The 26150-nt window shown below is 36.3% G+C and overlaps 1 protein-coding gene and 1 long non-coding RNA gene across 11 annotated transcripts in view; one reads left to right on the top strand and one right to left on the bottom strand.

The window, feature by feature from the left end:
* KHDRBS2 (KH RNA binding domain containing, signal transduction associated 2) overlaps positions 1-26150 on the top strand; it is a 631271-nt gene that overhangs the window by 311125 nt on the left and 293996 nt on the right. For all 9 annotated transcript variants that reach the window (XM_081523653.1, XM_081523657.1, XM_081523656.1 and 6 more), the window contains exon 5: positions 21455-21582. In XM_081523653.1, coding sequence (XP_081379779.1) covers positions 21455-21582 — 128 coding nt within the window. The remainder of the gene's footprint in view (positions 1-21454; positions 21583-26150) is intronic.
* On the bottom strand, positions 19644-25380 carry LOC145518779 (uncharacterized). 2 transcript variants are annotated; one of them, XR_014063287.1, is made up of 2 exons: positions 25165-25380; positions 19644-20880 (listed from the first exon to the last, which is right to left on the bottom strand). It is a non-coding gene; the product is annotated as an uncharacterized LOC145518779 (long non-coding RNA). The 2 variants fall into 2 exon arrangements; XR_014063288.1 differs by lacking the exon at positions 19644-20880 and adding an exon at positions 23483-24334 and having other exon boundaries at positions 25165-25367.

Below are 26150 nucleotides of genomic sequence, written 5' to 3'. Positions count from 1 at the left end.
CTTACCCCCTTAGGAGTCCAAGGTCCTCTACTAGTGTTCAATAGGTCTGTGAGAATTGCTCCAATGTATTCTTGATGTACTCTGTGAGGAGAAAGGGACTCCATGCCCTCCTTTTCTGTCATCTTGACTCTGCCCCTGAGATACAGTTTTAATAGCACTTTTAATACCTTTTACATTTAATTCTAACACTTGTATCTGTTCTGGATCAGTTTCTATTCATTGTTTTTCTCTCTGATTATCTTATTTCTCTTGATATTTTGTTACTTTGTTGGTTGCCTGATAATTTTAGATTATTGCCAGACACAGTGAATTTTTATGCTTTTATTGCAAAATATTGAACTTTACTCTGGAATGTGGTTAAGTTGCTTGTAAACAGACTGATTCTTCTTAGTCTCACTTTTAAGGCTTATTAGACAAGGGCAGTTCAGTTCAGTTCAGTCGCTCAGTCATGTCCGACTCTTTGCAACCCCATGAATCGCAGCATGCCAGGCCTCCCTGTCCATCACCAACTCCCGGAGTTTACCCAAACCCAAGTCCATCGAGTCGGTGATGCCATCTAACCATCTCATCCTCTGTCGTCCCCTTCTCCCCCTGCCCTCAATCCTTCCCAGCATTAAGGTCTTTTCCAATGAGTCAACTCTTCTCATGAGGTGGCCAAAGTATTGGAGTTTCAGCTTCAACATCCGTCCTTCCAATGAATACCCAGGACTGATCTCCTTTAGGATGGACTGGTTGGATCTCCTTGCAGTCCAAGGAACTCTCAAGAGTCTTCTCCAACACCACAGTTCAAAAGCATCAATTCTTTGGCGCTCAGCTTTCTTCACAGTCCAACTCTCACATCCATATATGACTACTGGTAAAACCATAGCCTTGACTAGACGGACCTTTGTTGGCAAAGTAATGTCTCTGCTTTTAAACATGCTGTCTAGGTTGGTCATAACCTTTTCTCCAAGGAGCGTCTTTTAATTTCATGGCTGCAATCACCATCAGCAGTGATTTTGGAGTCCAAAAAAAATAAAGTCTAACACTGTTTCCACTGTTTCCCCATCTATTTCCCATGAAGTGATGGGACCAGATGTCATGATCTTAGTTTTCTGAACGTTGAGCTTTAAGCCAACTTTTTCACTCTCCTCTTTCACTTTCATCAAGAGGCTCTTTAGTTCTTCTTCGCTTTCTGCCATAAAGATGGTGCCGTCTGCGTATCTGAGGTTATTGATATTTCTCCCAGCAATCTTGATTCCAGCTTGTGTTTCTTCCAGCCCAGCGTTTCTCATGATGTACTCTGCATATAAATTAAATAATCACGGCGACAAGAGGAACCAGAGATCAAATTGCCAACATCCGCTGGGTCATCGAAAAAGCAAGAGAGTTCCAGAAAAACATCTATTTCTGCTTTATTGGCTATGCCAAAGCCTTTGACTGTGTGGATCACAATAAACTGTGGGAAATTCTGAAAGAGATGGGAATACCAGATCATCTGACCTGTCTCTTGAGAAACCTGTATGCAGTTCAGGAAGCAATAGTTAGAACTAGACATGGAACAACAAACTGGTTCCAAATAGGGAAAGGAGTACGTCAAGACAAGGACAAAGAACTGTTTAATCTAGGTTAGTAATTCCCCAAACTGATGAAAGATTCTCTGAGTACGTGCCCCAATATCGCTGTTAATTAAAACCTTTCAGTGTAGTTGGACAGTCTCCACTCCTGGTCCTCTAAGAAACATCAACATTTTCTTCTAGTCTTTTCTGGTGATACTTTTCTTGTCTCTGGGTAGTTTCTTCTCAAACAGTCCATTGAAATGGACTCTGTTGAATGTTCAGAAGTCATCCTCTTTATATTTCAGAGTTGTCTAATTTTGCAGCTCCTCACTACTCTTTCCTTGGAACTCTAACCACTTTGGTTTCCATGGAACCTCAGACATGTCTTTACAACACAGGAAGTGTTCTGGGTTCTGCCTCAATTTCTCTTATGTCATGGCTTGGAAAATTCCAAAGGGCAATAAATCATAAAGCTTACCCCATTCATTTCCTTTTACTCATAGATGACAATGCACCATCACCTTCATTCCACCATTTTGAAACTGTTGAGTTTTTAAAAATTATTTCTCATTTTGTTATTTTTGTCAGATGGGAGGATAAATTTACTCCCCATTACTGCATCAGGAATTGAAACAAAAATTCTTATAAAGAGAGTCTTAAAATTTACAAATAACCCAATAGAAAAGTGAATAGGGTATCTAGGAAGGTATCCAAATGACTCAGAAGAAGATATTCACCATGAGATAAAATCCTTTACCCACATAGATGATTATTTTTAAATGATGACTTACTACTGTTTGCAAAGTTATGGAGAATGAGCACTTTAATATGTTGTTAGTACAAGTGTGAATTAATGCAAATCATTTTGGAAAGTCTGGCAATAAAAAAGAAATCATTTGACTCAATATTCCTCAAGATTCCTCAGAGAATCTAATTTCAGCATAAAAGTAATGCAATAAAATAATAATCACAAAGGAGTAGACAGTTTTTAAGCTTTCACAAACAGTAGAATGATAAAACATATCAGTAAACTGTATATATATTCATATATATTCATGTTTCATGATATTTTCTTTTGGAATCATGGCAATGGTTGAATGATTCATGTTATAAGACAAACAATGTCTGCGATCTTTCTGCCTCACTCCATTCTCTCAATTATTTTCACTTTCGTTTCCATCCTTATCTCTTGGCACTTCTTAGTAGTACCAGCTATGTCACCACTGCTCTTACACTTGCAACCAGACATCCTGGGCTTGAAATAAAGACACTGTACTAAAGTACTGTATACAGTACTGTACAATAAAGTACACAAAAGGACAACCACTTGTAGAGGATGCACACATGTGATAGCATACATGAACTAACTTACATGATTGGACATTTGAATGCATATTTGCCTCTTTGAACATTCAAAACATGAATGTTTGTGTGTAGGAGACTTACTGTAGTGCCTGTTTCAACTTAAAATGCAGATAGAGCTCCTTTATCATATGCACAATAAGTTGCTCCTTTATCATATGCACAATAAGTTGCTAAGAAAATTTGCTGAATAAAACTTAGTCATTATGACTCTACCTAAACAAATAGAGCTTGCTATTTTTATAATAACAGCTATGTCTCTCATTTAGTTTTAACTAAAAACTTATCTACCACACAATCTAACCTATTGTCATGGCTAATTTTATAAGCTAGGATCAGTGAAAGTACGGGCTTCCCTGGTGGCTCAGTTATAAAGAATCTGCCTGCCAGTTCAGGAGACTCAGATTCAATCCCTGGGTTGGAAAGATCCCAGAGAAGGAAATGGAAACCCACTCCAGTGTTCTTGACTGGAAAATCCTATAGACAGAGGATACACTCCATGGGATCACAAAAGAGTCAAACATGACTTAGTGACTAAGTATAAGACCAAACACCCAAGCCGTTCATGTTCATTAGAAAGTCTTGATTAATAGACCTCATATATCAGTGGCTAATGTTTAAAACAGAACAAAGTAGGATATAAACTCTTTCAGTAATCCTGCAGAATATAAACATAAAATCTATATAGTTCCTATGTTTTTCTTTGGCGATTTTTATATAGAGTGCAATATAACATTAGTAATGGTTAAAAACAAAACAAAACAGAAAACAATCTTGAGTAACAAATTGTCATCTCTAGTAGTTCAAGATACAAACTGCACATTTTCACTTTATGATATTCAGTTTCCTTTGATAAATATAAAGCCTTTATACAGATCTTATGCAGAGACATACACTGAGCAGATTTTTAGTAAACATTAATTAACTTTTCCTGACTACATTTTGTTAATGAGTTTTTCTGGCCCCTAGTCTGGGCTGATTAAAGTTCACCTTGTGTTGGCTAGGATCTTTTAACTAACAGCCAAACAATGGTCTGCCTTGCCCAGCACTAGCTTGTTTTCTAAAATAGATTCCTACCCTTTCCAGCTTGGCTACAGATTTGATATTGGCATAGGATCCATCACCTCTCATACTTTCCCTGTTTATTACTCTGGTCCAAGTGTCCTAACCTGTTTGTAGGGGCTGAGACAGTTCCACCCAGGTCTTTTTGTCATGGCCTAGATAGGTTACAGTCTGAATTCCGTTCTTCCCTGATATCTTCTGACAGCAACATGGCATTGGTAGAGATAAATACAGGTTCACATGCTATCGGTGGTTATAATCAGTTTTCAATGTGCAGGATCAGTGCCCATCAGAGCCTTAGAGGAGGAAGTTTGACAAGAAAATCGTCCCATTCGGTGCCCCTCTGTAGCCTATCTACACCTGTCATTATCTGGAATCCACACACAAGTGAAATAATCTTCTTAATTTGTATTTGGGAAAAATGCCATCATAACAGATGGACACGAGAATGTATAATTGGGCAATTATGAATATACATTAAATATGCAGACTATGAGCATGAGTCCTTTCTAGGAACATTCAAACACGTGTCTGCTCTGAGCTTTTGTATACTGTTTACATCAAATGCCACCACAGTAGGAGGCCCTTACTGGAGATGCACTCATGAATTTTACAGAAATTTTTTCATAAGGAGACTTTGCCTCACCCTGATCAGAAGGAATATAGAGCAGTGCTGTGAATATCTTTGTTGTTATTTCAAGATAGCACATTTTGAAACCTGATTTTGGTAGCAAAAAAGACAAATTTTGAATATTATAGGAAAATTAAAGTTAAAATTTGAAGTAATTCTTAAAATGTCTTTATATAATGTCCATGTGTAATTTAAGCCTTGAGTTTGAGGAAACTGGGAGATGGTGAAGAACAGGGAAGCTTGGGGTGCTGCAGTCCATGGGCTTACAAAGGGTCAGAAACACTGGGTGACTGAACAACAACAACAAAAAACTTCTTTCAGGTTTCGCTGTTACTTATTTGAACACCTACTATCTGAAGTCAAATATGCAGATCAAGCTACTCAGTACTTCTAAATTTCTAACTCAGCTTGAAAGATAAGAAGTAAATTAGTCTGTTTATGTTTTATTCACTGCAAGTATAACCCAAAGCAGTAAAGCAATCCTTATTATTTGAAGTGAAGAATTCCAGTAATTTGAAATCCTAAGTAAAATAAGATTAATGCAGAAGTATAACATTTTTAAGATAAAAATATTGTCTTCATATGATAGACAGGCCTTATTATAAAAACTTCATAATATTTCAAGTTGGCATACAAATTAAATATGTATATTGTTATGTTTTATTATTTATTTACTTTGAATGACTGGAATTAGCTTTTTACATTTATTCACCTTAATTGTTATAATTTTGACTTTCTTTTTCCCTTATGAATGTTTTCAAAAGGGTATGTGATTATTTCTCTATCTGCATTTCTTTATCTCTGTAGGGTCTTTTTTTTTTTTAATTAATTTACTTATCTATTTTTTAACTTTACAATATTGTATTTGTTTTGCCGTACACTGACATGAATCCACCATGGGTGTACATGTGTTCCCCTTCCAGAAACCCCTCCCACCTCCCTCCCCATCCCATCCCTCCGGGTCATCCCAGTGCACCAGCCCCGAACACCCTGTATCATGCATCGAACCTGGACTGGCGATTCGCTTCACATATGATAATTTACATGCTTCCATGCCAGTTCTCCCATATCATCCCGCCCTCGCCCTTTCCCATAGAGTCCATAATACGGTTCTATTTATCTGTGTCTCTTTTGATGTCTCGCATACAGGATTATCTTTATGATTAACTAAATACCATATATATGAATTAGTATACTGTATTGGTGTTTTTCTTTCTGGTTTACTTCACTCTGTATAATAGGCTCCAGTTTCATCCACCTCATTAGAACTGATTCGAATGTATTCTTTGTAATGGCTGCGTAATATTTGCATTAAAATAAATAAAATACTGGATTGGGCAAAAAGTTCATTTGAGATTTTCTGTAAGCTGGATTAAGTAGTGTTTAATTGTCTTTAACTTCATTAAAAACAATTTTTCTAGATTGTATTGTGACAGCTATCATTTCAGCATGCACTTTAAAAGACTGATCAAAATTGGTGAATTTTTGTGTAGCCACTTTAATACTGAATACGGAAGAAAAAAGCAACATTTTTACATGATTTATTATTTCAAGAAAGGTGAAAATGCAACTTAATTGCAAGAAAAGATATGTGTAGTGTCTAGAGAAGGTGCTGTGACTGACTGAATGCGTCAAAATTGCTTTGTGAAGTTTCACATGGAAATTTCTTGTCGGACGATGCTCCACAGTCAGGTAGACTGGTTGAAGATGATAGCGATCATATGAAGACATTTATTGAGAAAAGAGAGTCAGTATCTAATAGAGAACTCTCAAACTTACTTTCAATATACAATCATTAAAATTAAAGAGGGATAAAAGCAGTAGAGGAGAGTAACAGCATATACATCCCCAAATTGGGCTGACTAACAGCCAGATCCAAGTAGCACTGGGAAGTCCCATTAACAGCAATCTGGAATCACAGCTGGGAAAAGGTCCTGGGCAGTGCATCTTCCCCTTGGGGGTACTTTTACTGCAGTTTTGGGGGTTCTTCCTTGTAATCCCAGGCTGCAAACTGTGTGAGCAAAAATGCAGCTTTGGTTTCATGTTAATCTTTTTACAATGCTGTTTGTTTCATCTTGTGAGATTTCCAGACCCCTGGGAATTGGCCAGATCCACAGGGCTCAGGAGAACTCCGAGACTCACTCCTGATCTTAAAATAGTGCCGCTTGACTTACAGGTAACAATTATTGTACTTGTGAGCAAGTATGTAGTCAGGGAGGTGTCCAGGTGGGTCAGAAACAAGGTCAGAGGCCTGCTCTGCTTTCTTGTCTCTGAAAACTGAAAATGACTACTTTCATTTAATTTCCCTATTACTAACCAAGCCGAAGACTGGTCTTCATCAAAGAAGGTGTGGCTGTGTATAAGTGGGGTTCGGAGGGATTCCTCTGTTATTAGCTGCTTCCAGAAAATCAAAGAATTAATTCCAGAAAGTACTGCTTCCAATATGGGGCTTCCCTGCTGCTGCTGCTAAGTGGCTTCAGTAGTGTCCGACTCTGTGTGACCCCATAGATGGCAGCCCACCAGGCTGCCCTGTCCCTGGGATTCTCCAGGCAAGAACACTGGAGTGGGTTGCCGTTTCCTTCTCCAGTGCATGAAAGGGAAAAGTGAAAGTGAAGTTGCTCAGGCGTGTCTGACCCTTAGCAACCCCATGGACTGCAGCCTACCAGGCTCCTCCGTCCATGGGATTTTCCAGGCAAGAGTACTGGAGTGGGGTGCCACTGCCTTCTCCGAATGGTAAAGAACACGCTTGCCAATGCAGGAGACATAAGAGACGTTAGTTTGATTCCTGGGTTGGGAAGATCCACTGGAGGAGGAAATGACAATCCACTCCAGTATTCTTGCCTGGAGAATCCCGTGAACACGGGAGCCTGGAGGGCTACAGTCTGTAAGGGTCGCAAAGAGTCAGACATGACTGAAGTGACTTAGCACTATACAGCTCCAAATTAGACGCCTTGATGGAAAGCATTCAGAATTAATCCACAGAAGACACATTATCGTCCATCAAGATACTGCAAGGCTGCATGTTTCTTTGATAAACAGGCAAAAGCTGTTCCAGCTTGGCTGAGAAATTCTGATTCATCCACCATATTTACCAGACATTGGACCTTCAGATTTCCATTTTTGGTCTTTACAAAGTTCTCTTAATGTAAAAAAAAAAAAAAAAAATCCTTGGAAAACTGAAAAAGATAACTGGAATAGTTCTTTGCTCGAAAAGAAAATGTTTTGGGAAGATAGAGAATTAAGTGCCCTGAAAAATGGCAAAATGTAGTGCAACAAAATGGTGAATGTTTTGTTCAATAAAATTCTTGATGAAAATGAAACAAGTGTCTTTTATTTTTACTTAAAAACTGAAGAAAATTCCACTCAACCCAATAACAAAAAAAATAATATAAAAATTTATTATTACTACTACTGAACTTATACTTCAGTGAATATTTACCTCTCAGTGAATATCTATTTTAGCAACTTAAGCATAAAACTTTAAGGGCCATAAAATTATAACTACCAATTCATATCCAAAATTATTTTATGGCTCCAATATCTTGGAACTCAGTAATACTCAAGTCAACTAGTACGTTATATACATATATGCAGATATACATTTTTAATTAATTTTTATTGGAGGATAGTTGGCTTTGCAAAGTTGCATTAATCTCTCCTGTACAACAAAGTAAATCAGTTATATGTACGCATTTATCCTCTCTGGTAGATTTTCTTCCCATTTACATCATCACAGAACATTGAGAAGTATTCCCTGTTCTGTACAGTAGGTTCTCACTGGTTAGTTACTTTATGTATAGTATCAATAGTGTATATATATCAACCCCGATCTCCAATTTCATCCTCACCCCCCCACCTTGATACTCATACATTTATTCTCTATATTGTGTCTCTATTTCTACTTTGCAAATAAGATCATCTATACCATTTTTCAAGATTCCACATATATACATTAATATACAATATGTTTTTCTCTTTCTGACTTCACCCTGTATGACAGTGTCTATGTCCATCTATAAATCTGCAAATGGCACAATTTTGTTCCTGATATTTGTGACTAATATTCCATTATATATGGACCATATCTTATGTATTCATTCACTGTCAATGGACATTTAGATTGCTTCCATGCCCTGGCTATTGTAAATAGTGCTTCAATGAACATTGGGGTGCGTATATCTTTTTGAATTATGGTTTTCCTCAGGTATATGCACAGGGGTGGGATTGCTTGGTCATCTGGTATTTCTATTTTTAGTGTTTTAAGGAATTGTCATACTGTTCTCCATACTGGCTGTATCAATTTACATTCCCACCAACAGTGAAAGAAGGTTCCCTTTTCCCCACATTTATTCTCTTTTGTCCACATTTAATGTCTGTAGATTTTTTTTTTTTTATAATGGCCATTCTGACCAATGTGAAGTGATACCTCCTTCTAGTTTTGATTCCATTTATTTAATAATTAATGATATTGAGCATCTTTCCATGTGTTTGTTGGCCATCTGAAGGCTATATTTGGACGAATCCCTATTTAAGTGTTCTGCCCATTTTTATTTATTCATTTTTTCATACTGAGCTGCGTGAGCTGCTTGTATATTTTGGAGATCAATCCTTTGTCAGTAGCTTCTTCACAAATATTTTCTCCTAATCTGAGAGTTGAGTTTTTGTTTATTTATGGCTTCCTTTGCTGTGCAAAATCTTTTAAGTTTAATTAGTTCCGTTTGTTTATTTCTATTTTTATTACTCTAGGACATGATGCAAAAAAATTTTGCTGCAATTTACATCCAAATGTGTTCTGTCTATGTTTTCCCCTAAGAGTGTGTTATACTCTCTGGTCTTACATTTAGGTCTTTAATCCATTTTGAATTTATTTTTGTGTATAATCTTAGGGAGCGTTCTATTTTATTTTATTTTATTTGCATGTAGCAGTCCAACTTTTTCAGCAACAATTATTGAATAAATTAGCTGTTCCCCATTGTATACTCTTGCCTGATTTGTCATCAGTTAGGTGACCATAGGTGAATAGGTTTATTTATAGGCTTTCTATCCTGTTCCATTGCTCTATACTGTTGTTGTTCAGTTGCTAAGTCGTGTCTGACTCTTTGTGACCCCAAAAACTGCAGCAAGCCAGGCTCCCATGTCCTTCAGTATCCCCCAGAGTTTTCTCAAATTCATGTCCATTGAGTCATAATGCTATCAAACTGTCTCATACTCTGCCACTCCCTTCTCCTATGCCCTCAGTCTTTCCCAGCATCAGGGTCTCTTCCAGGGAGTTAGCTCTTCTCAGGTGGCCAAAGTGTTGGAGCTTCAGCTTCAGTATCAGAACTTCTGATGAATATTCAGGGTTGATTTCCTTTAGGATTGACTGGTTTGATTTCCTTTCAGTCTAAGGGACACTCAAAAATTTTCTTCAGCACTGCAACCCAAAAGCCTGAATTCTTTGGTGCTCAGCCTTCTTTATGGCCCAATTCTCACATCCATACATAGCTAATGGAAAAGCCATAGTTTTTTTGACTGTGCAGATTTTGTCAGCAAAGTGATGTCTCTGCTTTTCAATATGCTGTCTAGGTTTGTTATAGCTTTTCTTCCAAGGAGCAAACTTCTAATTTCATGGCTTCAGTCCCTGTCCACAGTGATTTTGGGGTACAAGAAAATAAAATCTGTTACCACTTCCAATTTTTCCCCTTCTATGTGTCATGAAGGGTATTGGATGCCATATATATATATATTTTTGAATGTTGAGTTTAAAACCAGCTTTCTCACTTTCCTCTTTCACTTTTATCAAGAGGTTCTTTAGTTCTTCTTCACTTTATGCCATTAGAGTGGTATCATCTGCATATCTGAGGGTGCTGATATTTCTCCCAGAAATTTTGATTCAAGCTTGTGATTCACCAGCCTGACATTTTGCATGATATACTCTACATGCAAGGTAAATAAGTTGGGTGACAATATACAGCCTTGTTGAACTCCTTTCCCATTTTGAAACAGACTGTTGTTGCATGTTGGGATCTAAGTGTTGTTTCTTGATCTACATACAGTTTTCTCAAGAGACAGGTAAAGTGGTGACAGGTAAAGATGGTATTTCCATCTCCTTAAGAATTTTCCAGCTTGTGATCCACCTAGTCAAAAGCTCTAGCATAGTCAGTGAAACCGATGTTTTCCTGGGATTCCCTGGCTTTCTCTATGATCCAACGAATGTTTGCAATTTGATCTCTGTTTCCCCTGCCTTTTCTAAACCCAGCTTTTACATCTGGAAGTTCTTCAATTGAAGGATTTTGAGTATAACCTTGCTAGCATGGGAAATGAGCACAATTGTGTGGTAGTTTGAACTTTCTTTGGCATTGCCCTTCTTTAGGACTGGAATGAAAACTGACCATTTCCAGTCCTGTGGCCACTGCTGAGTTTTACAAACTTGCTGACATATTGAGTGCAGTACTTTAACAACAACATATTTTAGGAATTTAAATAGTTCATTTGGAATTCCATCATCTCCACTAGCTTTGTTCATAGTAATTCTTCCTTAGGCCCACTTGACTTCACATTCCAGGATATTTAGCTCTAGGTGAATGACCACAACCATCTTAGTTATCTGAGTCACTAAGACGTTTTTCATATAGTTCTGTATAGTTCTTGCCACCTCTTCTTTTCTGCTTCTGTTAGGTCCTTACTGTTGCTGCCCTTCATCATGCCCATACTTGCATGAAGTGTTCCCTTGATCTCTCCAATTTTCTTGAAGAGATGTCTAGTCTTTCCCATTCTACTGTTTTCCTCTATTTCTTTGCATTGCACATTTAAGAAGGCTTTCTTATCTCTCCTTTCTATTCTCTGGATCTCTACCTTCATTTTGGTATGTATTTCCCTTTCTTCTTTGCCTTTCATTTTTCTTCTTTTCTCATATATTTGTAAAACCTCTTTAGACAACCACTTTGCCTTCTTGAATTTCTTTTTATTTGGGATGGTTTTGATCACTGCCTCCTGTACAGTGTTATAAACTTCTGTCCATAGTTCTTCCAGCACTCTGTCTACCAGATCTAATCCCTTGAATCTATTTGTCATCTCCAGCCTATATTCATAAAAGATTTGATTTAGGCTACATCTGAATAGCCTAGTGGCTTTCCCTACTTTTCTTAACTTAAGCCTGAAATTTGCAATAAAGTGTTCTTGATCAGAGCCACAGTCAGCTTTAAGTCTTGTTTTTTCTGACTGTGTAGAGCCTCTTCATCATCAACTGCAAAGAATACAATCAATTATATTTATATTTCTGTTTTTCTGCCTTTACCATACTATCTTGATTACTGTAGGTTTGCGGTATAGTGTGAATTCAAGGAACCTGAATCTTCCAGCTTCATTTTTCTTTCAAAAGATAGTTTTGACTATTTGAGGTCTTTTGTGTTCCATACAAATTATAAAGTTTGTTTGTTTGTTTTTTCTAATTCTGTGATAAATACCATTGGTAATTTGACAGAGATTGCATTCAATCTGTAGATTGCTTTGGCTAGTACAGTCACTTTCAAAATATTAATTCTTCTCATTCAAAAATATGGTCTATCTCTGCATCTGCCTATGTCATTTTCACTTTCTAATATCACTATCATATATTCTACGCCCAAATCTTTTGCCTTCTTACATACATTTGTTCTTAAGTATTTTACTTTTGGCAGCAATGGTAAGAGGGATTGTTTCCTTAATTTCTCTTTCTGATATTTCATCTTTAGTGTATAGAAATGAAAAAGATTTCTGTATATTAATTTCACATCCTGCAACTATGCAAAATTCATTGATTATAACTAGTAGTGTCTGGCGGCATCTTTAGGATGTTTTACATGTAATATGATGTCATCTGCAGATAGTGACAGTTTTATTCTTTTCCAGTTTGTATTCCTTTTATTCTGTTTCCTTGTCTGATTGCTTTGGCCAGGATTTCCAAACTATATTGATTAATGAAGGCTAGAGTAATTAATAAAGGACATTCTTGCCTTGTGCCAGCTTTTAGATGAAATGCTTCTATTTTTATCATTGAGAATGATGTTTGTTGTGGGTTTTTCGTATATATATGGCCTTTAATGTGTTGAGGTTGTTTCCCTCTATGCCCACTTTCTGAGAAGCTTTTTTTTTATCATAAATGTTTATTTAATTTTGACAAAAACTGTTACTGAATCCATTGAGATGATCCTATGATTTTTATTCTTCAGTTTGTTAGTATTATAAATCACATTTATTAATTTGCATATACTGAAGAATCCTTGCATCTGCACACTTGATAAATCCCACTTCACTATGTTACCTGACCCTTTTAATGTGTTGTTGGATTTTGTTCACTAATATTTTGAAGAAAACTTTTGCATCTATGTTCATCAATGATATTTGCCTATAATTTTCTTTTTTGTGTGTGATATATTTATCAAATTTTTGTATCAGGGTAGTGGTGGCCTTGTAGAATGAGCTTGGCAGGGTCCATCCCTTTGCAAGCTTTCAGAAGAATTTGAGAAGGATAAGTGTTAAGTCTTTTCTAAATATTTGATAGAATTCACCTATGAAGCCATATGTTCCTGGATTTTTGTCTGTTGAAAGATTTTTAAATCACACTTATGATTATTTTTTTCATATTATCTATTTTTGAACTGAACCAGTCTTGGAACTTGGAATTCTAAAGAATGTATCCATTTCTTCTAGATTGTCCACTTTATTGGCGTATATTTGCGTATAGTCGTCTTTTATGATCCTTTGTATTTTTGCAGTGTCATTAGTAACTTCTCCTTTTTCATTAATAATTTTATTGATTTGAGTTCTCTTCTTTGTTTCTTGATAAGTCTGGCTGAAGGTTTGTCAATTTTGTTTGTCTTTCCAAAGAACCAACTTTTACTGTCATTAACCTTCGTTATTGTTTTCTTCATTACTATTTCATTTATTTCTGCTTTGATTTTTATGGTTCCTTTCCTTCTATTAACTTTGGGTTTTGCTTTTTCTTTGCTCTCTAGTTGTTTTAAAGCAAAGGTTAGGTTGATCATTTGTGATTTTTTTGTTTGTTTTCTGAGGTAAACTTGTTTTGCTATAAACTTCCCTTTTATAACAGCTTTGCTCCATCCTGTATGTTTTGGATAACCTTGCTTTTGTTATCATTTTTATATATGTATTTTTAAATTTTTTCTTTGATTTCTTCGGTGATCCATTGGTTATTTAGTAGCATATTGTTTAGCCTCCATGTGTTTGCTTCCTATATTTTTATTCCTAAAGTTTGATTGATTTCTTCTTGTTGATTTCTAATCTCATAGTGTGGTCAGAAAAGATTCTTGATATGATTTCAGTTTTCTTGTATTTACCAAGGATTGATTTGTGATTCAAGATGTGATCTATTCTAGAGCATATTCTGTATGCATTTGAGACGAAAGTGTATTCTGCTGCTTTTGGATGGAATGCCCCATTAATTCTATCTGGTCTAATGTGTCATGTAAAACTTGTGTTTCCTTAACAGTTTTTTTTTTTTATTATTATTCTGAATGGTCTATCCACTGATGTAAGTAAAACATTAAAGTCCTCACCATTATTGAGTCACTGTCAATTTCCCCTTTCATGGCTGTTCAGTTGAGTTCAGTCATTCAGTCATGTCCGACTCTTTGCAAACCCAGGGACAGCAGCACACCAGGCTTCCCTGTCCATCACCAACTCCCGGAGCTTGCTCAAACTCATGTCCATCAAGTCGGTGATGCCATCCAAGCATCTGGTCCTCTGTCATCCCCTTCTCCTCCTGCCTTCAATCTTTCCCAGCATCAGGACTTTTTCCCATGAGTCAGTTCTTCTCATCAGGTGGCCAAAGAATTGGAGTTTTAGCTTCATCATCAGTCCTTCCAATGAATATTCAGGACTGATTTCTGTGAGGATGGACTGTTTGGGTCTCCTTGTTGTCCAAGGGACTCCGAAGAGTCTTCTCCGACACCACAGTTCAAAAGCATCAATTCTTCAGCTCTCGGCTTTCTTTGTAGTCCAACTCTCACATCCATACATGACTACTGGAAAAACCATAACTTTGATGAGATGCACCTTTTTTTGACAAAGTAATATCTCTGCTTTTTAATATGTTATGTTCGTCATAGCTTTTCTTCCAAAGAGCAAGAGTCTTTTAATTTTATGGCTGCAGTCATCATCTGCAGTGATTTTGATGCTCCAGAAAATAAAGTGTGTCACTGTTTCCACTGTTTCCCCTTATATTTGCCATGAAGTGATGGGACCAGATGCCATGATCTTAGTTTTCTGAATGCTGAGTTTTATGCCAACTTTTTCACTCTCCTCTTTCACTTTCATCAGGAGTCTCTTTAGTCCTTCTTCACTTTCTGCCATAAGGGTGGTGTCATATTCATATCTGAGGTTACTGATATTTCCCGTGGCAATCTTGATTCCAGCTTGTGCTTCATCCAGTCCAGTATTTTCCATGATGTAGTCTGCATATAAGCTAAATAAGCAGGGTGACAATATACAGCCCTGACATTCTCCTTTCCTGATTTGGAACCAGTCAGTTGTTCCATGTCCAGTTCTAACTGTTTCTTCTTGACTTTCATGACTTAGCGTTGCCTTATGTATTGAGGTGCTCCTGTGTTTGGTGCGTGTATATTTACACTTGTTATATCTTCTTCTCAGATTGATTCCTTGATCATTATTAGTGTTCTTCCTTGTCTCCTGTAATAGTCTGTATTTTAAAGTTCATTTTGTCTGATATTAGTATTGCTACTCCAGCTTTCTTTTGAATTCTATTTGCATGAAGCAATGTCTTCCATCTCCTCACTTTCAGTCTGTATGTGTTCCTTGTGTTCCTATGTCTGAAGTAGGTCTCTTGTAGACACCATATATATGGGTCTTGTTTTTGTATCCATTCAGCCAGTTTGTCTTTTGGTTGGCATTTAATCCAATTACGCCTAAAGTAATTATTGATATGTATTATCAGATAGATAGATATCATCACCAACTCAATGGACATGAACTTAAGCAAACTCCAGGAGATAGTGGAGGACAGCGAAACCTGACATACTGTAGCCCATGGAGTTTCAAAGAGTCAGACATGACTTAGCAACTGAACAACAACAACAAATATTCTTATTACCATTTTATTAGCTTTTGCTTGTTATAGGTCATTTGATTTCTCCTTCGAATCTGAATGAGAGTCTTGCTCTGTCGTGTATTCTTGGTTAAAAGTTTTTCCCTTTCATCACTCTCTATATATCATGCAAATCCCTTCTTGTCTGCAAAGTTTCTGATAAAAATATCAGATGATAGTCTTATGAGATTCCCTTGTTTGTTATTTATTGCTTTTCCTTTGCTGCTTTTAGTGTATTGTCTTTAATTTTTGTCAATTTGATTAACATGTGTTTGGGCATGTTCTTCCTTGGCTTTTCTTGTATGGGAATCTCTGCATTTTCTGAATTTGCTTGACTGTTTTCTTTCCTCTTTAGTGAAATTTTCATTTATTTTCTCTTCGAATATTTTCTCAGTCTCTTTCTCTCTCTTCTCCTTTGGGACCTATATAATGCAAATCTTGGTGCATTTAATATTGTCCCAGAGGTCTCTAAACTTTCCTCATTTCTTTTCAGTCCTTTTTGCTTTATTCTATTCCACTTAATGATTTCCATCATTCTATCTTCCAGATCACTTATCAGTGTTTCTGCCTCATTTATTCTGCTTCTGATTCCTTCTAGTGTATGTTCTATTTCAGTTATTTTATTCTTCAGCTCTGTTTGTTCTTTCTATCTTCCAGATCTTTGTTAAAAAAATTTCTTGTGTCTTCTAGGTCTGTACCTCCATTTTCTCCAAGACCTTGCGTCATCTTAACATCATTACTCTGATTTATTTTGGGGAAGATTTCCTACCTCCATTTCACTTAGCTGTTCTTCTGGGGTTTTATTTCGTCCCCTTGTCTGGGACATATTTCTCTGCCATCTCATTTTGTCTGTATTCATGGTCTCCATTCCACAGGCTGCAGGATTGCAGCTCCATTTGCTTCTAGTGTCTGCTCTTGGTGAGTGAGACTGGACTAGAAGCTTGTGCAGGCTTCCTGGTGGGAGGGACTGGTGTCTGACCACTAGTGAGCAGGATCTCTTGTGGGCCGGGCCATGCCAAAAGGTGTGTTTACAGGTGGCTGTTAGTTTCGCAGCACTTTTGGCAGCCTATCTGCTGATGTGTGAATCTGGGTTTCTGCCCTGTTGGTTGTTTGGCCTGAAGCATCCTTGCACTGGAGACTACAGTCTGTTGGGTGAGTCCAGATCTTATTGCCAGAATGGTAGCCTCCAGAGGTCTCATGTCAGTTAGTACTCCATGATCCCTGTATCATTAATGTCCTCATTCCCACAGTGAGCCACAGCTGCCCCTGCCACCACAAGAGACCCTTCAAAACCAGGGGGAGATCTGGCCCATGTTCCTGTGAAGTTATTGCTTTTTCCCTGGGTCCCAGTATGTGCAAGAGCTTGTCTGTGCCTCTAAGAGCAAAATTTATTTCCCAAAATCTTGTGGAGTTCCTGAGATTAAGCCTCACTGGCCTCCAAACCAAAGGCTCTGGAAGCTCTTCCTCCTAATGCCAGACTCTCCAGGCTTGAGAGCCTGCTGTGTGTCTCAAAATGATCACTTCTGTGGGAGAGCTTCTGCAGTATAATTATTGTCCAGTTTGTGGATCACCTACCCAGTGGATATTGGATTTAATTATATCACAAATGCATCCCTCCTACCATCTCATTGTGGCTTCTTCTCTGTCTTTGGATGTAGAATATCATTTTTTTTGTTAGTTCCTGTGTCTTTGGTTGATGGTTGGTCAACATTTAGTTGTGATTTTGGTGTTTTTTGTTTTTTTTTTTTTTGAGAAGAGGTGAGCTCAAGTCCTTCTACTCCACCATCTTGTCTCCAATTCAAGTTGTAGTATATTTTTGATAATATCACATTTGCAATGCAATCGTGGAGTATTTTGTTTATTAGTATTTTTAAGATTCTAGGTAACAAAATATCAGTAACATATGCCTCAATTAAATGTTTGCTAGGATACTCTAGTTTTAGCTGGATTCATGACCTAGTAATCGATGATTAATTCAAAGTTTGATCTGTGCTTAATGAAGAACTGGATATGAGCACATAATACACAATCAAAAGCTTTAGAGTTTAGAAAATTATATTTATGTCATGAAAATAATACACAAGATATATTTAGTCTAGAGAATACTTAGAATTTCAGTATCTTTCAGTTCAGTTCTGTTGCTCAGTCGTGTCCGACTCTTTGCGACCCCATGAATTGCAGCACGCCAGGCCTCCCTGTCCATCATCATCATCATCATCTTTACATTGGGGCATTTAAAATTATTTTTCATTTATTTGAAAGAGCTAGATGCTTTATTATTATAAATACAGTGGTATATATACTTTAATTGTATACCTAGAAAAACTTGAGTTTATTAAAAATCTGGTAATTTGATAGTCCTAATACTGTAACTAACATATCAACTGATTTTTCTTCAATGATATAAATTTTCACTTAAAGTATGATTAAAAAGTGTTCGTCACTATGTTACTTTGCAATTCTCTTCTACAATATCGGTTTCATTTATCACAAATATGTGCAAATGACATTCAAAATTACTCCCCAACCCATCTCTGAATTTCTAAGATAAACCTTAATGTTTCCTTAGCATTTTAAACTAAGGTTATCAAGATCAAATATAAATTCTCTACATTCAAACTTTTTTCATTCCTTTCTTTCTCTGGTTAATGGTGTCATTATACTTCTAGCCATTTCTGCACTAAAATATCTTTTATCCCTACCTTCCCAAGTCATACTGTACACTTTCCACTAAAGCATTCTTGAACAGCTTGTGGTTGCCCATACTCTCTCACTGCATCAGACAGGTACATACTAAGTAGAATTTCATTGTTTCCACAATTCATCTACCTAAGCTAAAGCCTAAAACATGTGTTGTTTTGCTCACTCTATGACTCTCCCATACTTTTTTATTAAGTGATTTAGAAAATTGGACAACATTCAATTTATTTTCTTAAAACATCAATTACTATCCTTTTCGCTAGTCAGTGGGGCTTCTCTCATGGCTCAGATGACAAAGAATCTGCCTGAAATGAAGGAGACCCAAGTTTGATCTCAGGGTTGAGAGGATACCCTGGAGAAGGGAATGGAAACCCACTCCAGTATTCTTGCCTGGAAAATTTCATAGAGAGAGGGGCCTGGTGAACAATAGTCCATGGCATCATAAAGAGTCAGATATGACTGAGCAACTAACACATTTTGCTAATCAGCAATCCATTCCATGTTTAATCTGTATGTAATCACTTTAAAGTAAGAGAGTGGCAAATATTCTGATTAATCATAGTATAAGGTATGTTGAACAGAATAGGCTCCACCAGTGTTAACATCAATGGATTTACCAAAGCTCTCAGCCTGTAATGTTAGGAACTTGATTTTGTCAGCATTCTCTATGTTAGTTCTGGTTCTCTCAGAATCAGGATTAACTTGGATTAAACATGTAAGGACTTCATTAGGGAAAATATTCTTATGACTAAAAACATAAATGAGTAAGTAAGGAGGGAGCCAAGAAAGCCTGGAGAGCCCTCACAATAGAGTATCTGATCCAAAGTAAAGAGAGGTTCTAGACAGCCCAGGAAAATGGCATTACAGGGAAATTCAGCTTGGCTGTCTAGAAATCCTTGTGGCACAGGCAGAGGAGACCTATGACTCCCAGGTATCACTTATTTTAGCATCTCAACCACATTTGATCATTGACTGGGAGTTGCTCTTGGGTAGATGGCCTTGGGAGCAATATGAGTTCAGAACAAAGCAAGAGGAATTCTATTGTCAGTTACATCTGCAGTTACAGCTCTGAGTTCAGTTGGCTACCACAACCCTGGAAGATGATCCAGGTTTTAAAATATATTATATCTAACTAGCTCATAAGAAATTTGATTACATATTAGCAATAGTGTTTTGCTTACACTAAGAGCTAACTTAATCTTAGTGTCAAATTTTGACATTAATATTCATAACAGTACATTGTCTAATTCTAAGATATGCTCTAAAGTAAAATTACATGTGTAAATTTATTTGCAATTTGTTAATTTTTTCTCAGCCTTCAATGTTGCAAGAATTATAATCCATCTCTTTTTCATAATTCATGACAACCTGGAGGGATAGGGTGGGGAGGGATGTGGAAGTGGGGGTTCAGGATGGAAGAGACACATGTATGTATACCTATGGCTGATTAACATTGATGTATGGCAAAAATCATCACAATATTGTAAAGTAATTGTTCTTCAATTAAAATTAAAAAAAAAAACCTTTTGGGGTTCATAGATTTTCGTTAGATAAGAAGCTGCAAAGATCTGCTGTCAAATTAGGAATATTACATGAGAGGAATATTATGGAATTAATTTTTCACTTGATAGTAACTGGTCATTTCAATCAGAAGTAGAAATTCATCACATTCCCCAATTCTAATAAAATATTAGGCATGTTAATTTTTCAGTTTGGTTGTTGTGTGAATGTGAAAAATAAGAGGTATAAATTGAGTAATATATGACTTGTTAAGTTTCAATAGTTCTTCTGTCAATCTACTCTCCTGAGTCCATTATCACTATAGTCAGGTGCTGACCAGGGTGAACATGAAAGCAACATGTTAAAAATAAAAAGTAAATGCTTTGGAGTGACTAGTACTTTTACTTGTGAACAAAGTAGTTTTTGGAGCATGAGGTAAAGTTTGTGTTAGAAATGCTTGTAGATTGCATGCATCTCCCCATCTTCTAGGCTGGGCTATGCAGGTAAGTGCATGGTTTCCATGTGCTGTTACTATAACTCACATGCACAGAGCTAACCTGACTCAACTGTCTACAACAAGACCTCAGACATCATTTATGTTAACCCAAATATTGCTACAAATATTTCTCATCTCAATTTCTAGATAGCTCATGACTTTCACTTAAACCTATCTTTAATGAAATAGCATTTACTTGGATTGCCCATTTGACAAAAATACCAATTATCCAGTTTTACATTGCTCTACCAGGAGTGTGTGTGTGTGTATGTGTGCATGTACATTCACAGAAGTGTAGTAGTAAAAAGAGGAACACCTAAGACTGACACTAGTTTTTTGCAGATAACATTCATCTTCAGTGACTCAGGTCACTCGTTGTTCCTATTTAAATGACAGATACGTTTCCACACTGGTGCAGAATCAAGCTAGTCTCTTTGACTTTGACTCAATCTCTGACTGCTGTGAAGTTTTCCTTCTGCTCTGGCTATTATTCTTCATCAGCCCATACCTAGAACACATAGGAAAGTATTTATTTTTAAACATTGCTCATCAAGTTGTTTAGTTCAATTGCACAGCTTCCCAGTTGTCTGAAACAGGCCATTCACTTGAATTTTTAAATTATTTTGGCACGGTGTCTACTTTGATCCTTGGAGTTGACCCTCTTCAGTTTATGTGTCAGGTATATTTGAGTGTTTATGCAGTCATCCACAATCTGCACATACTCGTTCCAGTAAAGTTTGTCAGTAATCCTCTTATAAGCAATCATTACCGTGGTACCTTCTAAGATCTTGTTTTGTATTGTTATCTTTTCTTTTCTGGCTAACATATAAAGTGATACCCCAGCAAATCTCATTTGATTTCCTGCTGTGTGCTTCCTTAATAAAAGAAGCAACTTCAGTTTATCTCTATAAAACTAAGAACTTAAAGTATGTTTACTTTTACATCATTTTGGATTTTTATATACGTCTCCAGCAAATAAATGAAAAAAACAAAACAAAACAAAACTTTTTCTTACTGTGTTTGTTCAGTTCTAAGAACTTCAGGCCCCATTTTAACTCAACAGGTCATGTTTTTTCTTCTAGGACTATAATGATGAAATTCGTCAGGAACAACTACGTGAATTATCTTACTTAAATGGCTCAGAGGACTCTGGTCGTGGCAGAGGTGTTAGAGGCAGAGGGATAAGAATAGCTCCCACAGCTCCATCAAGGTACATTACGTCTTGCTTTAAATAAATTAACAGTCACTAAAGATGGCAATCCCTTGCCAGCTGTTCTGTGTCATGATTACACTAGGAATAAACAACATCAGCAACAATAACCACCACTGACAAAAAAAAAGCAATGAAACAAATGCTTACATAGCTCATAAGAGCTTTACATAAATTATCACCAGTGTACAGTTAAGCATTATCTACAGGTGAGCAACTGATAAAGATGTAACCAATATGCCTGAGAACATACAGGCAGTCTGACTCCAAAATTCAGAGTCTGAGCTCTTAACAACTGTTCCAAAAACAAAAGAGGAGTAAACCTGAGACTTTTTACTCTGGTCTTGTCCTCAGGATTAAGGCAAGCAGATGATATAGTTATACACATCTTTGAACCAGGATGACCTTGCATAAAGAGAAAATTTCAAGTATTTTCAGTGCCTTAAGTGTCCCTTGAATTGATACAGTCTTGCCAGATAGGTATAGAGATAAATGAGGATAATGATGGATGGAGGTAAGTAAGTAGATATTTAAATAAATAAAGAGTTCAGAAAGCCAGATGCATATTACCCATATGGGTGAGAGTAAGAATACTTTAAGTTTAGTTATATTTGGTTCTGCAATGTCATCAGAGAAGATTTTATTTGCTATTATTCACTTCGCAAACAAACTGGAATCTTTCTGTATCAGAATTTGTTTTGTAGGATTCTGCGTTTGTCAATCTTTCAACAGAAAGCATTGTTCTGTAAAGAGGTAAAGTGAAAAATGCTCACACATTTCATACAGAGACTGTGTAATTCTGTCCTTCTCTTTATTCTGTTGAAGTTGGCTTTCAAATCTCTAAATCTCTAAATATACACAGTGGAATATTACTCAGCCATTAAAAAAAATACATTTGAATCGGTTCTCTTGAGGTGGATGAAACTGGAGCCCATTATACAGAGTGAAGTAAGCCAGAAAGAAAAACACCAATACAGCATACTAATGCATATATATGAAATTTGAAAGATGGTAATGATAACCCTATATGCGAGACAGAATAAGAGACACAGATGCATAGAACAGTCTTATGGACTCTGAGGGAGAAGGTGAGGGTGGGACGTTCTGGGAGAATAGCATTGAAACGTATATTATCATATGTGAAACAGAACACCATTCCATGTTCGATGCATGAGACAAATGCTCAGGGCTGGGGCAATGGGATGACCCAGAGGGATGGGATGGGGAGGGAGGTGGGAGGGGGGTCCAGGAAGGGGAACACATGTAAACCCATGGCTGATTCATGTCAATGTATGGCAAAAACTACTACAATATTGTAAAGTAATTAGCCCCCAACTAAAATAAATAAATTTATTAAAAAAAAATCTCTAAATCTCTTAGAATTAAAGTAGTATTTCATATATTGCCTAGAAACCATCTTAAGATACACCATTCCAAGATACTTTGCTAATTCAATTAGCCTTTTACTTGCTTTGATTAACAAAATCATTAATTTATTTTTCTTTTTAAATTAAATTATTTATTTTAATTGGAGGATAATTACTTAACAATATTGTGACAGTTTCTGCCATACTTCAACATGAATCAGTCACAGTTATATATGTGTCCTCCCATCCTGAAATCCTTCCCACCTCTTCCTCACCCTATCCCTCTGGGTTGTCCTTTTTTTTTTTAAATTATGGCCCAAATATTTTAACCACCTTCCATCCATCACTGGTTTTAACCTTTAATCACACACATCAAAAAATTTATACTTATCAGGAAAAAAGTTAAGAATGACAAATTTCCCAAATAAAGTATCAAGAGAATAATTGACTATCTAAATGTAAAACCTGGCAATTATGCAATTACTTTGACTAACAAAAAACCTTCTGAAAATGTTTTAGTGATTATTTTTACATTTTATTCTTTAATTTTTTTTTATAATTGAGCTTTCTAATGCTACCCAGAAACATTAGTTTATTTTTATAGATATACCTTTTATGGAATCAGCCTTTTATAAGACCCTTATTTTAACCCCATTTTTATGGGTTGGGGGATGATATCACTGCAACTGATATTAAATTGATCATATCATAGGGTTTAAATAATGAAATTGTCACTTTTGTAGTTAAAAAGTGATAATTTGGGCAGTTTTTTATGGTGTAAATTATGTATTAAATGAGAAGGAAATGGCAATCCACTCCAGTATTCTTGCCTGGGATATCTCATGCACAGAGGTGCCTGGTGGGCTATAGTCCGTGGGGTCAAAAGAGATGGACATGACTTAGTAACTCAACCACCACCACCAAGTATGTATTGAATGAGTATACAGGGAACTAGTCTTTTTACATTCTATATTCCTTGGAATCGGGACCATTTAAAAAAATAATGCATTAACCTGTTTTTGAGAATGTAAAATCATTATATTAAAGGATTTTGTTTTGTTATTGATGTTCCTTAAGGGAATAATACAGCTGTAATATTTGAGTAAGCCATATGAAATTTCAACTTTAGTTAATTTTTACTCTAAAATATTAATTTCTCCAATTGTTTAGTAAAGGATACAGTGTTGTATTCTTGATTTTTAAATATCTTGGAAAAATTTGATTGAAAGCTTTGCTCAGTCTGATACTGCATATGTAAGAGAATTAATATTGAAAATTAAATTTCAATGCCATCTTAATGTCGTTAATATATTAACATTAATAAAAGTGAATGTAGCAGAACTCTGATGTCTTTCTTCTGTTTCAAACAACGTGAGGAAATGCGTCTGCAATTGTAAGAATAAGAAAATAGTGTCACAAAGTAGGTCATATTAATCAGGAAGTTATTGAAACACATGGGTTAATGGATGCTCACTCATTTGTACATTCATGAAGTTTTGATTTTTTTTTAACTTATTTGATTTCACTTAAATTCATGAAGATTTGTACCTGGTGTATTTTTAAAACTAATTTGCTGAAAATGTGTTTAATTAAAGGAATTTGTATTTCAACAAGCATATCTATGAAAATTATCCAATCTTCTAATAATAATGCATACTAGAAACAATGCATTACATCTATATATTATAATAATATATATTACATAATTCTCCTTCATGGATCACATCCTTGTTATGGCAATGAAGCTCTAAGTCATGCCCTATAGGGTCACCCAAGAAGGATGGGTAAGAGTGAAGAGTTCTGACAAAATGTGGTCCACTGGAGTAGGAAAAAGAAATGCAAGAAGGCAAAGTGGTTGTCTGAGGAAGCTTTACAAATAGCTGAGGAAAGATGACAAACAAAAGCCAAGGGAGAAAGGGAAAGATATAACCGGCTGAATGCAGAGTTCTAGAGAATAGTAAGGAGAGATAAGAAGGCCTTCTTAAATGAATGCCAAGTAACAGAGGAAAACAATTGAATGGGAAAGACTAGAGATCTCTTCAAGAAAACTGGAAATATCAAGAGAACATTTCAGGTCAGGATGGCCATGATAAAGGACAGAAATGGTAAGGACCTAACAGAAGCAGAAAAGATTAAGAAGAGGTAGCAAGAAAACACAGAACTATATAAGAAAGGTCTTAAGTGTCCAGATAACCATGATAGTTTGGTCACTCACCTATGCCAGACATCCTGGAGTGTGAAGAAAAGTGGCCCTAGGAAGCATTATTATGAAAGTTAGTGGAGGTGATGGAATTCGAGCTGAGCTATTTAAGCTCCTAAAAGATGATGCCATTAAATTACTGCACTCAATATGTCAGCAAATTTGGAAAATTCAACAGTGACCACAGGACTGAAAAAGTTAGTTTTCATTCTAATCCCAAAGAAGGGCAATGCCAAAGAATGTTCAAACTACCTCACAATTGGGCTAATTTCACAGACTAGCAAGTTCATACTCAAAGTCCTTCAAGCTAGGTTTCAACAGTACATAAACCAAGAACTTCTAGATGTACAACCTTTGTTTTAAAGAGGCAGAACAACCAGAGATCAAATTGCCTTCATTTGTTGGATCGTGCAGAAAGAAAGGGAATTCCAGAAAAAATCTGCTTCTGCTTCAGGGACTTTGCCAAAGCCTTTGACTGTGTGAATCATAACAACCTGGAAAACTCTTAATGAGAAGGGGAGTACCAGAGTACCTTACATATCTCCTAAGAAACCTGTATTTGTGTCAAGAGGCAACAATTAGAATCAAACATAGAACAACTGACTGGTTCAAAATTGGGAAATGAGTATGTCAAGGCTGTATATTGTCACCCTGCTTATTTAACTTACATGCAGATTACACCGTGCAAAATGCCAGTCTGGATGAATCAAAATCTGGAATCAGTATTGCCCAGAGAAATATCAACAACCTCAGATATGCAGATTATATTGCTCTAATGGCAGACAGTGATGAGGAACTAAATAGCCTCTTGCTGAGGGTGAAAGAGGAGAGTGAAAAAGCTGGCTTGAAACTTAATATTAATTAAAAAAAAAAAAAAAACTAAGATCATGGCATCCAACCCCATCATTTCATGGCAAATGGGGAAAACATGGAAGCAGTGTAAGATTTTATTTTTATGGGTTCAAAAATCATTGTGAATGGTAACTGCTGCCATGAAATCA

Source organism: Giraffa tippelskirchi, chromosome 8, assembly GCF_054371585.1.
Source record: "Giraffa tippelskirchi isolate mGirTip1 chromosome 8, T2T-mGirTip1v1.2.pri, whole genome shotgun sequence".
Taxonomy (NCBI): domain Eukaryota; kingdom Metazoa; phylum Chordata; class Mammalia; order Artiodactyla; family Giraffidae; genus Giraffa; species Giraffa tippelskirchi.
The sequence above is the reverse complement of the archived record's forward strand: the minus strand, read 5'-3'. Positions and strand labels throughout refer to the sequence as shown.